Source organism: Ochotona princeps, chromosome 17 (assembly GCF_030435755.1).
Source record: "Ochotona princeps isolate mOchPri1 chromosome 17, mOchPri1.hap1, whole genome shotgun sequence".
In the NCBI taxonomy this organism is placed as follows: Eukaryota; Metazoa; Chordata; class Mammalia; order Lagomorpha; family Ochotonidae; genus Ochotona; species Ochotona princeps.
The window spans coordinates 13004871-13018803 of NC_080848.1; the positions used below are offsets into that span (position 1 = coordinate 13004871).

The window sequence follows — 13933 nt, forward strand, 5'->3', positions numbered from 1 at the left end:
CTTTCCCAGGCCACAAACAGGGAGCTGAATGGGAAGTGGAGTACCTGGGACACAAACTGGTGCGCGTGTGGTGTCCTGGCTCATAAGGATTTAGCCACTGAGCCATCACTCTGGGACCTACATTTTCAATATATTTGCAGATGTTTAGTATTTATCCTGTTTTCTGAAATGGGAGTTCGTATTTTTTGTAACCTTTTCAAGTAAGAGTATGCTATTAAAGAGGAGAACTACTTATCTATAGAAGTGGAAGAATGGTTCTAGTTCCCTGAATACCTGCAATAGCAATGGAAAGGTTTTGGGTTTTTGTTTGTTTGCTTGGAAAAAAAAAAGAATTGTTATTGAGTTTTTTGTTTGTTTTTAAGGTAGAGAGAGATACAGAACGATCTTTCATCTGGTGGTTCTCTCCCCAAATGCCCAAACAACCAGATTTGAGTCAGGTCAATGGGTCTCCCTTGTGCATGGCAGGAAACAAAGCAATTGAGCCATCTGCAGTTTTCCCAGGATACACATTAACGGGAAACTGGATCGGAGCTGGAGCCTGGGTTCAAACCAGGTACTCTGATAAGGAATGCAGTGATTTAAAGACTGCCAATTGTCTGGTGCTGGGAGAAAGGTTTATAAACAGTGAAACCTAAATTCAGTGGCAACTTCCAGAGACTGATTCTAGAGACTGATTCTATAGATTTAGGGTAAAATTTCATCAGGCCAATTCTGAGAGCAATTAATTTAGACAAGAGTAAGACTAAAAAGCACCCCATAAGAACAGAAACTACTCATTGCCGTATTCCTAGATTAAAAAAAACACCCGGCCTGTATCGTAGACTCTCAGAAAAATGAATGGACTCCAGATCAGAAATTCAGGGGCAGGGAGGGAGACAAAAACTCCCTTCCTGTTTTTTTGTTTTTTGTTGTTTTGTTTGTTTGTTTTCATTTATGGTAAATCAAGGCAAGAAGCAGTAGAAAAAAATTGCTCACAGTGATGAACAGCTGTAAACAGCTGAGTATGTTTTTGGGGTCAGCCACTGGATGATGTCAGGGGAAATAAAAGAGTGGGATCCTTGGCCGGTGGTTTGTGCAGGTGTTACCCTAAGCAAACATGGTGTAACGTTTTGATGAGCTTCTGGTTGTTTCACACCACATAGTGTAACATTTTGATGAGTGTTCTGGTTGTTTTGCACCACTTGTATTTGGCAGCTGTTTAATTTAAGTGGCAATAATTGGGGAAGAATTGGGTGATCTAATAAACCTTAATAGGTCCATTTGTATTTAGTGGCCTTGTTTCTGTTTCTCTGCCCACAATTTCCTAAGTGATAACAAGGACTCTCTAATTACTAATGAATCCTTTTACTAAGGTAAATGGTAAAAATACTCTTTTTTTGTGAGAGTGAAGTAAGGCACAATTTTATTTGTATGAAATTATGAGTCTTGGGTTCGGCGTGATGACTCAGATTGGCTAATTCTCCCCTTGCAAGCACCAGGATCCCATGTGGGCGCTGGTTCGTGTCCCAGCTGTTTGACCTCAGGATTAGATTTTGCATCCACTGGTTCATTCCTTCAGAGGGCTGCAGTAACCAGAGCTGGTCCAGGCTGAAGCCATTAGCGTCTCCCATGGGGTGCAGGGTTCTGAGTGTGCAGTCCATCCTCCACTGCTTTGCCAGGCACGTTAGTAGGGAATTGAATGGACTTTCTAATGTGGGATGGTGGTGCTGTAGTCAGAAGCTACACATACTGCATCCCTTGAAAAGTGCTTCTAGTCTCTACATGAATACTCGTTAAAGTTCTTGGAAAAGTAGAACTGAAAGATAGATGTATTTTGGTGCAGAAATTCTTTCTGAACTCTTCATTTTTTTCATATATTTTTCCCTTGATTTTGAAAATTGGCATGCATGGATTTCAGAAGTTTTTACATTAAAATGAGTATCTCTCAATTCCATTTTGCACAAACTTTCTGACACACTCTTGAAGGCATACTTACTTGGATTCCTGTGTGCTCTCTTAAGTGCGTGAGAATTGGAGGGATGACCCATAGGAAAAAGGAAGGGGAGGGAGTCCACGTTACCTGATTAAGAATATGAAGGCACAGAAGGCTGCAAGTCCATGAAGAGTACATTCTACTACATCAGCCATATTATGAAGAGACTTCCCAAACAAACTATGGAGTTTGCTCTGTGCACACTGGGGTTTATCACTTAGCTCAGGGGTAGTAATTGGAGTATTATGTGCAAAACTGTCAAGTGTTACCTTGAACTGTATGTATGGGTGTTTATGTTCTTCTCCTATATTTACAGGCTGCTATATGGCAAGCACTAAATCACTATGCCTATCGAGATGCAGTTTTCCTCGCAGAACGACTGTATGCAGAAGGTTTGTAATCTGTTCATTTCTGTAAAGCCATAAATGAGCAAAATGCATGGAATTTATCATTTTTTATGATTGTAGCAGCAGTTTGGGTCCTGTTTATTCTTTATGATTTGATGCTAGTGCATAGAAACTTCACCTTCTGTTAGCTCTATTGCTTGTTACTTTAAAGAGTTGTGTCAGATATATTCGGGTTTATCACAACAATTTATTTAATACTTTTCCAATCATCAGGTACTATTTTTTCCAGATTTCTGTTTAAGAACAGAGTTTATTTTCTGTAGCCAAAAGCATAGGTTTAGAGTTTACAGTCCTGGTACAAGTCTTGATCTTGTCATATTTAAATATGTGGTTGTATATGTAACCTTAGACAAGTTACTTAATGCCTGAACAGTTTTATCTATAAAATAAAGATAATAATGCCTGCTTCATAGAATTGGAAAAATTAAATGAAATAATATATTTAAAACACTTGACACAGTCATCTGGTGAATGCTAAATAAATAATATTACTAATGTATGTTTGTCATTGGCGTATTCTATAAGATTCTGATGGGTATTCTTGAGTGCAACTTCTTTCTCTTCCAGTCTTTTCTTAGGATTACATACACTGTAAAAGGGATTTAGAATTAAAGGATATGATCACTGCTACTACACGAACACTATAGATTGTTGCTGCCAGTATAAGAAAACACTTTATTTATAGGAAGTCTTACCAGCATCAGATTTTGGCTTTTTTTTTTTTTTTTAATATATCTTTGCTTATATGGGAAACTCTTAAGGATGCCAGCCTGTTATTCCTAATTCTTTTAAATCACTGATTTTATTATTTCTGATTTTTTTTCCCATTGCTTCAGAAGCTTGGAAATTGTCTTTTTAATAACTAAAATAAATATATAATTCTTGGTAGTTTGAAAAACTTTTTAAGATTTATTTATTTTTATTGGAAAGTCAGATTGACAGAGAGAAGGAGAGACTGAGAGAAAGCTCTTACATTTGCTGGATCACTTCCCTGGTGGTGGCAACAGCCACAGCTGAGCCAACCTGAACCCAGGAGCCAGGAGCTTCTTCCATGTCTTCCACGTGGGTACAGGGTCCCAAGGGTTTGGTCCATCCTCGACTGCTTTTTCAGGCCACAGGCAGGGAGCTGGAATGGAAGTGGAGCAACTGGGATATAAACCAGTGCCCATGTGGGATCCCGGCAAGTGCAAGGCGAGGACTTTAGCTATTAGGCTACCGTGCTGGGCCCAGTAGTTTAAATTTTTTTTTTCTAAAGATTTATTCATTTTTATTACAGCCAGATATACAGAGAGGAGGAGAGACAGAGAGGAAAATCTTCCGTCCGATGATTCACTTCCCAAGTGAGCCGCAACGGGCTGGTGCACGCTGATCCAAAGCCGGGAACCTGGAACCTCCTCTGGGTTTCCCACGCGGGTGCAGTGTCCCAATGCATTGAGCCATCCTCTCCTGCTTTCCCAGGCCACAAGCAGGGAGCTGGATGGGAAGTGGAGCTGCCAGGATTAGAACCAGCGCCCATATGGGATCCGGGGCTTTCAAGGCGAGGACTTTAGCCGCTAGGCCACGCCGCCGGGCCCACAGTAGTTTAAATTTTTAAAAGAAATTACATCAAGTAAAATAAGAGCAAAATTTTCTCCTGTATTATTTATTTGGTGTTATATTTAAAATATTTTTTCCTGCCACATGGCATTTTACTTGGTTTAAATATTTTTGTTAATTGACATTGTATTCTTTTGCTGTTTAATAAAGTTTATCTCCCATCAGAATGAGATTGAGTTGGAATATAGAAAGGAATATAAATTCTTTAATTAGTGAAGCAAAGTATCCTGAGTTTAATAACAGTTATAAGGAGAGGATATGACCCTTTGGGGAAGAGAATATCCCAGAAGGTGAAGAAGAAATATTTAGAAAAGTTTTGAGAATTTGAGGCAGAAGCTGATCTTATCTGAATATAAGGGGATTGGCATTGTTATGAAAGTGCCCCCAGGTCCTCCAGGGAGAATGGGAGTTCACTGAAGAAAGAAAGGGGGAAGACGCGTCCGGCAGGAGTTTGCAGGCCCAGTGAAAAGATCCAGGAGGAGGAGAAGCAGGAAGCTTAGAAAGAAGATAATATGGTACCGCGGCGTGGTGTGGCATGTTAATCACCATCTCCACGGCTGGGATGCTGGTTTGTATCCTGTCTGTCCCGCTTCCTATCTAGTTCCCTGCTCATGGGCTGGGAAAGTAGCGGAGTAACCCAAATCCTGGGAACTCTGCACCCATGTGGGAGACCCAGAGGAACCCCCTAGCCCCAGTTTGAAGTAAAAAAATCTGGTAACATAGGATTTTATAAAAAGTTCCTCGTGCTTGGGAAGTTCTTTACAAATTGTCTGTCCTAGCATATTATCAGTACTGTTTTTCAGATTTTTAAAACTTACATTTGTTTTATTTGAAAGGCAGAGAGAGGAGGAGAGACACAGAAAGAGGTTCTCCATCTTCTGCTGGTTCACTCCGCAAATGGCTACAGTGGCTACAGCTGAGCCAATCCAAAGTCAGGAGCCAGGAGCCTCTTCCAGATCTCCCATGTCAGTTCAGGGGCCCACAGGCTTGAGCCATCCTCCACTGCTTTCCCAGGCCATAATCAGGGAGCTGGATCAGAATAGAGCCATAGGGACACAAGCCACACATCGATGGGACATCCACGCTACAAATGAAGGCTTAGCCTTCTAAGCTGCTGTGCCTCACCTGCTTTTCAGGGTTTTTTTTACCTTATTATATGATGCACTCTGATCTTTTCTGTTGGGTGGATTCTGTTGTATTAATAGAGATTGATATCCACTAAATTGAGTTCAGAGTTCACTAGTAAGTTCAAATGTACCTTTAGGGAAAAAAAAAAACACTCTTATAATTTTGTCATCTCCTTTATGGCTCTTTACCCCATTGTAAGCATGTGTTTTTTCTTCCCACTACTAATATGTGATCCCATTGACAAACATTTTTCTGCATTATGAACTGACTCACTGTTAAGAATGGATAGAAATGAGTACTAAGAACAAATTAGAGGTAGTTTTGGACTATATAAGGAAAAATACATTAGTGTAACTGCCTTAAAATGTGTATGTTCAGATTATTCAGACATAACTTTTGTGTTTTTCATAAGGAGTTGCTTTCTGTGAGACCATGTCAATATGGAAATGTAACTTGGGACAGGAAAGGATGAGAAACAGCTGAAGACACTTTCAACATACATTCCTAGGTTATTTTGTGGGTCCTAACCCAAAGCTCAAAATTGCGTATAGGATAATCTTTATCTTAAATTAATGTAGGACGTGGTCAGTGCGATAGCATATCAGGTTAATCCTCTGCCTGCATCCCATGTGGGCGCCGGTTCCAGGCTGGCTGTTCCACTTGTGATCCAGCTCCCTGCTGATAGTCTGGGAAAGTAGTAGAGGATAGCCCAGGGCCTGGGGACCCTACACCCATGTGGGAGACCCAGCAGAAGCTCCTGGCTGCCAGCTTCAAACTGGATCAGCTCTGGCTGTTGCAGCCATTTGGGGAGTGAACCAGTGGATGAAAGCTCTCTGTCTCTCCCTGTGGCGAATAAGCTCCTCCAAAAATGATTGAGTAGGTTTTGCATTCTCCATTATAAAGCATTTATTTTTAAGGCAAATTTATTTTATTTATTTTAATTTCTTTATTTTGATAATCATTACATAGTTGATTAGTGCACAGATGGTCAAGGTATACAGGAAAGTAGGTAAGACCATTGTTTCCACATTCTGTCTCTCTCCTTTTCTGTATCTGGGGTTTGAGGGGAGATAAAAGGAGAAGCCCCACCCACCCTCTCATAAAATTGTTCACCATTTTTCTACCTATCTTAATGATTAGTGGATCAGATGTTTAGATTATAGTAGGATTATCAATTTCAGTGAATTGGACTCAGAGGGAGAAAAATAAATGCAAGATGTTTAGCACTTATTTCTTGTCTTAGCCGTGATATTGAGGCCTATCCTAAATGCAAAGGGCAGCATGAAAAAAAAAATTCACTAGAGTTGTGTTAAGGTCATTACTAAGGGATACAAATTCGGAGTATTATCAGGATACTTCAATAAGTTCCTGGGAAAGTGAATCTAAATGGTGGATTTATTTTGGTGCAAACATTTTGAAAATTCATGAATTTTTATATAATATACATATTCCTTGAGCCTTTTTTTAAAGATTTATTTATTTGAAAGATACAGAGAGAGGGAAAGACAGAGATCTATCCTCTATCTTGTTAGGCTGAAGCTAGGAACTTGGGACTTCATCTAGGTCTCCCAGGAGGATTCCAGGGGCTCAGGTGTTTTGTGCCCTCCTCCACTGCTTTCCCAGGAGTATTAGCAGGGGCCTGGATTGGAAATTTAGCAGCCAGTAACTCAAACCAGAGCCCATGTGAAATGCTTGCGTCACAAGCCTTGTGAAATGCTTGCATCACAAGCCTTGGCTTTACTGATTTTGCTACAGTGCTGGCTCCCATAAACCTCTCTCTTAATTTTACCATGAAATTTTGAAGTATCCTTGTACTAAACATATACCATAGTACTAATTTTAGGCCATCATTGATCCAAGATTATTTTGTTTGAATTAATTTGGATGATGTTTCATAGGCTCATCAAATTCAGTATTGTTGGCTGTGGTGTCGAGGAAGGATTAGTTCCAGAATCCCATATAGTTAAAAACAATCTATGAATGATCAGATCTTTTCTATAAAATGATATAGTATTTGCATGTAGTCTCTACAGATCTTTCTGTATGCTCTAATCATCTCTACACTACTTTAGTAAATAATAACAAGGGAAAATATCCCTACATGTCAAATATAAACATGATCCACTGTTTATTGATAGAAAGACAACTAATCTGGGCCCGGTGGCATGGCCTAGCGGCTAAAGTCCTCACCTTGAACGCCCCGGGATCCCATATGGGCGCCGGTTCTAATCCCGGCAGCTCCACTTCCCATCCAGATTCCTGCTTGTGGCCTGGGAAAGCAGTCGAGGACGTCCCAAAGATTTGTGACCCTGCACCCATGTGGGAGACCCAGAAGAAGTTCCAGGTTCCTGGCACCGGCCGTTGCGGCTCACTTGGGGAGTGAATCATCGCACGGAAGATCTTCCTCTCTCTCTCTTCTCTGTATATCCGACTTTGTAATAAAAATAAAAAAAAAATTTTAATTAAAAAAAAAAAGCCAACTAATCTAAGACACCACTGTTGCTTATTAGAGAAGCTTCCTGATTTTCCCATACCTATCCTTCCCTGCATCTTCCCTGTCCTCTAAGTCGACCAGTTGTCTTTACTGTCCTTCTTAAAACTCTTCACAGGGTATGAGCATTTAGCTACTGTTGAACTCACCTGCCTACTCTTCTATATTGTACTTTAGCATACCTGTGTTCGTTCCATTTTTGGTTCTAGCCCCTGACTCCAGCTTCCTGCTAATGCAGTGATGGAGCAGGTGGCTGGGTTTCTGTCACTCACCTGGGAGACCTGGTTTGTGTTCCACTTCTGCCTTCAGCCCAACCCAACCTATTGCAGGTGTTTGGGGAGTTCAGTGAATGGGAATCTTTGTTTCTCAAATAAGTACATAAAAATGTATGAAACACACACACACAAAGCTGGGTCCAGTATTATGGGGCACCAGATAAAGCTATTTCCTGCACTGTCCGTATCCCATTTAGGTATTGATTCACGCTTTGACTACTCTGTTCCTCCCTAGCTCCCTGGTAATGTGCCTAGGAGAAGCAGAAGATAGCACAAGTGTTTGGCCCCCTGCCATTCCCATTGGCGAGCCAGATGCAGCTGGTTCTTGGCTTCAGCCTGGTCCATCCCTGGGTGCTGCAGCCATCTGGGGGATGAACCAGCAGTTGGAAAACGTGTCTCTCCCTCTCTCTGTAACTCAGACTTAGAGTAGTCTGCTATAATGATCAATTCCCAAGTTTTTATATAGCTTGCATGGCGCTGCACAATCCAGCCATCTGCTTGCTTGCTTCTTATATAAGTCTGTTTCCCCTTCACATGATAAGGAGTCCTAGATAATTTTCTACAGCCATGTTCTCTGTGGAATATTCACTGTCTTCATGGTTTTAAAGTATTTAAGGGTACTAGTAACTCTTCTAGATACTTCTCCATAATTCAGTTTTGAAATACTGAGTGATTGTTTTAGTATTTAACAGCATACCTCAAAAAAAATATGCTTCAGTTTTTGTTGCTACACTTGTTTATTACCAGATAAAGTAATTACCATTACATAGACTGAACAATAGCTTTTTGAATATCTCTTGTTAGTTCACTCAGAAGAAGCCTTGTTTCTACTGGCAACCTGCTATTACCGCTCAGGAAAGGCATACAAAGCCTACAGACTCCTGAAAGGGCACAGTTGTACTACACCACAGTGCAAATACCTGCTTGCAAAATGTTGTGTTGATCTCAGCAAGTAAGTTTTAAAATATTTTCTGTTTTTGTTCTACTTACACTATAGAATTTTGGGTAAAATTCTTTTGAGATTAAACTGACTCCCTATCTTCCCTTTGTTTTGAAGTAGTAGGAATTTGTATTTCAATTAAGATTTGAAATGTTTACAGTGTTGTCTGTGGCACTATGTTTGTTAAAGGGAGATGTCATTGTTAAGCACAATAGAGTTTAACTCTGGAGAAATCAGATTGCAACTGATTCATAGCAGTTCTCAGAATGATCACAAGGAAAGGAATGATCCTTTCCTTTGCTTTGCATGACCTGACAACCTGCCCATCACTTGAGATAAATACTGCTGTGTCTAGGTGTTGCTAGATTCCTTTCAGGATCATTTTACTTGGGCTCTACTACCTACCCTGCTCAAGCAAGTGGACAGGTTCAGGAAAGTGCTGTTTTGTTCAATACATGCCTTAGGATTTCTTTTAAACATAATGTAATCACATTACATTTAAACTTAGTTGCCTGTTCCAAATCTGAGCTGGAGATATAGTTCTGTTAAACACTTTTCTATATCAAAGAGACAGAATAGTGATAAAAGTAGCTTAACAGATATTTGTAAAAGACCATATATGTGTTTGGTGCATAGGGTTACACTGGGAAGATACAAATCATTCTCATAAAGTCACAAAGTATAGATATACTAAGTGATATTAAATGTGTAGTGATTAATTGATGACTTTTAAGTTAAAAATTGAGAATTTCTGAGGTATTGATCATTAAATTCCAAAGATTTTTATGTTGAAATCTTATTTAATTTGGCTGTTGAAATTCCTCTGATAGTAAAAGAGCTTCAGATATCATCTCTTGTGTTCAACATACACTGTGTAACCCTAAGAGTTTTTCACATGATGATTTAGATTCTTTTTAATAAAAAGTTGAGAAATACAAACCATTACAAACTCGATAGGCTAAAAAGTGTAGTAAAATCTGGCAACTTTTTTTAGTTGAGTGTTTATAATTTAGTTGAGTAATCAAAATATAATTGATCAATAAAAACAGAGGAACTGTTAATTGATTTTGCTTTTAAGGCAAAAGTACAATTTTAAGGTCCTAAATGTCTAGCCTCTTAAATGAGTCTAAATACATATTTACCACTAGCCAAAATTACAAAAGGTTTTTTTGTTTACATATGGTTAAATGTATGTTGGTAATGAAGGATGCCTTTAGCTAAAGTACTTTGTATACTGATTTTTAAAAATCTGTGAATTTGTATTTTAAAGGCTTGCAGAAGGGGAACAGATCTTATCTGGTGGAGTGTTTAATAAGCAGAAAAGCTATGATGATATTGTTACTGAGTTTGGTGATTCAGCTTGCTTTACTCTTTCTTTGTTGGGACATGTGTATTGGTGAGTAAAAATGACTCATACTGCTAGAAAAATGATTTACAAGTGAGAATGTTTTTAATAAAAACCAGTGTTGGTCTGTGTCTGTGAAGTATCAGTTGTTTAAGTTGTGTATAATCGTCTGATTCCATTCCTTCTGAAACCTGTTAAATGGTAAATGGTGGAAATATTGAACCTGTTTCTGACTCTGCAGAGGCATAGTAGTAGCAGGAGCTGAAGTAGTGAGTACACAAAATGTGACTGTGATATCTCCTTGCTGAAAGGTCTTCATGGGACCCACTATGCCTGCTCTAATCCTGTGTTTGGCTGCTGCTCCTCAGAAAGAGGCTTCAAGACAAGTTTCAGTAATGATCTTCATATAGTAGATCTGAGATTTTTAAATGTGCCATAAGAAATGTCCTACAGTGCTCGCTTCGGCAGCACATATACTAAAATTGGAACGATACAGAGAAGATTAGCATGGCCCCTGCGCAAGGATGACACGCAAATTCGTGAAGCGTTCCATATTTTTTTTTTCTTTTGAGCTTTTGCTGTTCGTTCTCCCTCCTTGCATTGCAAAGCGCGTACGCTTAGTTCCACGCAGAGTCCATCCCCAAGCTGAGCTTCTGCCAGCCTGGGTCATCCCCCTGCTGCTACAAAGGAGAGACCACGACCTCTCCGGATAGTGCTGAGCTGCCGTGGAATGACCAAGTCTTCATTTTCTTCCGGGCCTTTGAGACGTGCTCAACTGTTTTGGCAGCTGCCTCCCTTAGGAGCACCTAAATCAGAAGGAAAAAAAAAAAAAGAAATGTCCTACAATAGTGATTTTGCAAATAATGTTTACACTTACTTGAATTTGTATAGTGAGTATGAATTCAAAGTTATCAACTCCTGTTGGAGTTGAGAAGAAGGGGATATAGTGAGGATGCAATGGGAGTTACGGTGTACCCCTAAGTGATGCTTCACATAAGTAAATGTCCTCTGTCGCGTCGTGGAAACAGTGACTGAGGGCTGCTGACTCATGAACCACAATAGCATCTGATAAATTGGGGCTAGTTGAAGGGTAGTTTTTTAAAACATTCAAAATTTAAATTTAATGTTGAGCAGAATGAAGTGTTTAGCTGAATTTTGAGACCCACTGCCATAAGTGGAAGGTGTTTGTGTATTCATTAAAACAATACAGAGAAATAAGTAAAGGTATATATCAGTGTCTTCATTTATGTTAAAAGAACCTGGGTGTAATGAGTTGCCTTTATATAACTGATTCTTGTCATTCATTCTGAAACTTGGGATGCAGCTGCTCATTATAGCTAGATACAGATCTTGGTACTAGGAATATAAAGATAAATAACTCACAATTCCCACCCTCAGTGGGGAGTACTCGTGTGGGAGACCCAGAAGAAACCCCTGGTTTCTGGCTTCAGATTGAATCAGCTCCAGCCGTTGTCGCTATTTGGGGAGTGAATCAAGGATGGAACATCTTTGTCTCTTCTATATGTAAATCTGCCTCTCAAATAAAAAGACTTACAAAAAGAAGACAATTGAGATGTTAACTAAGAAAGAGATGACTTCCAAAAGAAGTAGATGTTTAAGGACTATAACATTATTTGACACGGGCCCAGCGCGGTAGCCTAGCGGCTAAAGTCCTCGCCTTGCCCACACCAGGATCCCACATGGGCGCCGGTTCTAATCCCGGCAGGTCCACTTCCCATCCAGCTCCCTCCACTTCCCATCCAGCTCCCTGCTTTCCGGCCTGGGAAAGCAGTCGAGGACGGCCCAATGCACTGGGACACTGCACCCGCATGGAAGACCCAGAAGAGCTCCTGGCTCCTGGCTTCGGATTGGCTCAGCTTCAGCTCTTGCGCTCACTTGGGGAGTGATTCTTCAGACAGAAGATCTTCCTCTCTGTCTCTCCTCCTCTCTGTATATCTGCCTTTCCAATAAAAATAAATAAATCTTAAAAAAAAATTATTTGACAAGAGAGCTAGGTTAATCAGAGTGTAGTATTGGAGAAAGTATAGAAAGATCATCCATCTTGTGGTTTGTCCCCCCTCCCCCACCACCACTGTTACTTGCAATAGCCAGGCAGGATCAATCCCAAACGAGGAGCCAGGAACTCAATCTGAGTCTCCCATGTTGGAGTCAGGGACTCATTTACTTGGGTCATCATTTGCTATCTCTAGGTGCTCAGCAGAACTGAACTGGAATCAGAAACAAAGTTGGGGTTTGGACCCAGGGAGTATGATACAGTGTGTGCCATCGCTTTGCCAAAACTGAGCCAATCCGAAGCCAGGAGCCAGGAGGTTCTTCCGGGTCTCCCACACAGGTACAGTGTTCAAAGGCTTTGGGCCATCCTTAACTGCTTTCCCATGCCAGAAACAAGGAGCTGGATGGAAAGTAGATCAGCTGGAACATGAACTGGTGCCCATATAGGATCCCAGCACATGTAAGGCAAGGATTTAGCCACTGAACTGTCACAAAGGCCCATGATGAATAAGTAAACATTTAAAAAGAAATTTTATTTTTAAGTGTTGGCTTTGACAAGACTTACATTTTCCAAAAATCTGTCTGGTACTCTTGCTTCCTTCCGTTGTGTCCATGAGTTTAGTAACTTATCTGAGGCAAGTGTGGAAAACTGGGTATCCTTTAACTGGAAGTGCTTTATTACACTCTTTATTCTATATTCTACTCACTTGAGAATTTGGAAATGAAACAAACCATAATCTAGTCCCCAAAGAGGATTAGGGAGTTGTGCTATAGTGTGTAAAACTACCACCTGCAGGGCCAGCACCCCGTATGGCTGTTGCTTCGTGGGCCTACTGCTCTGCTTCTGATCCAGTTTCCTACTGCTGACCTGGAAAGGCAGTGGAAATGGTCCAAGTGTTTGGGCCCCTGTACCCATGTTCCTGGCTCCTGGCTTCTCCTTGCCCAGGCCTAGCTGTTGCAACCTTCTGGAGAGTGAGCCAGCAGATGGAAGGAAGATCTCTGTCTCTCCCTCTCTCTCTCTAACTCTGACTTTCAAATAGATAAATAAATCTTAAACTGCTTTCTGTACAGTTCTCCAGGATACCATGGGTATCATGTAAGCAGATTATATATATTTTCACTGATTGTTTCACATGAAGATTCATTTGAAAATCTTGCCTAGATGCAAAATGCTTCTTTATAAAAACCTTAGAATTGTGAGAGTATTATATCTTCAGTGATTTCCATTTGATATTAAAAGGGCTTGAACCTCAGACCAGGTAATTTAACTCTTGCCAGTGAATCTCATTATCAACTAACTCGTTCTCTTCAGGAATATTATCTAGATTTCCAATAACTTCTTGTTCATCTGATTTAGAAAAAAAATATGCAGTTTCCTTTTCATTAAGAGCTTTCACTTTGGCATTGTGGTATAATGGGTAAAGCCGCCACCAACATCCCTACATGGGCATCATTTTTTTTTTTAAAGATTTATTCATTTTATTACAGCCAGATATACAGAGAGGAGAAGAGACAGAGAGGAAGATCTTCCGTCCGATGATTCACTCCCCAAGTGAGCCGCAACGGGCCAGTGCTGCGCCAATCCGAAGCCAGGAACCTGGAACCTCTTCCGGGTCTCCCACGCGGGTGCAGTGTCCCAATGCATTGGGCCATCCTCAACTGCTTTCCCAGGCCACAAGCAGGAGCTGGATGGGAAGTGGAGCTGCCAGGATTAGAACCGGCGCCCATATGGGATCCCGGGGCATTCAAGGCGAGGACTTTAGCCG

The 13933-nt window shown here is 40.6% G+C and overlaps 2 protein-coding genes and 1 non-coding gene across 9 annotated transcripts in view; 2 read left to right on the forward strand and 1 right to left on the reverse strand.

Moving 5' to 3' along the window:
- LOC131482446 (myosin light chain 4) overlaps positions 1-12849 on the reverse strand; it is a 43064-nt gene extending 30215 nt beyond the window's left edge. The window contains exon 1 of the mRNA XM_058676637.1: positions 12846-12849. The gene's annotated coding sequence lies outside the window, so the exon portion shown is untranslated. The remainder of the gene's footprint in view (positions 1-12845) is intronic.
- The window catches only part of CDC27 (cell division cycle 27), a 53043-nt gene that overhangs the window by 7872 nt on the left and 31238 nt on the right, over positions 1-13933 (forward strand). For 6 of the 7 annotated variants that reach the window (XM_058676631.1, XM_058676628.1, XM_058676629.1 and 3 more), the window contains exons 2-4: positions 2289-2364; positions 8674-8821; positions 10080-10205. In XM_058676631.1, the coding sequence (XP_058532614.1) occupies positions 2289-2364; positions 8674-8821; positions 10080-10205 (350 nt within the window). Of the gene's footprint in view, positions 1-2288; positions 2365-8673; positions 8822-10079; positions 10206-13933 lie in introns of those variants that run through there. The other variant, XM_058676635.1, reaches the window with a different exon arrangement.
- Positions 10607-10713, forward strand: LOC118759765 (U6 spliceosomal RNA). The gene has a single exon (XR_004996402.2). It is a non-coding gene; the product is annotated as a U6 spliceosomal RNA (small nuclear RNA).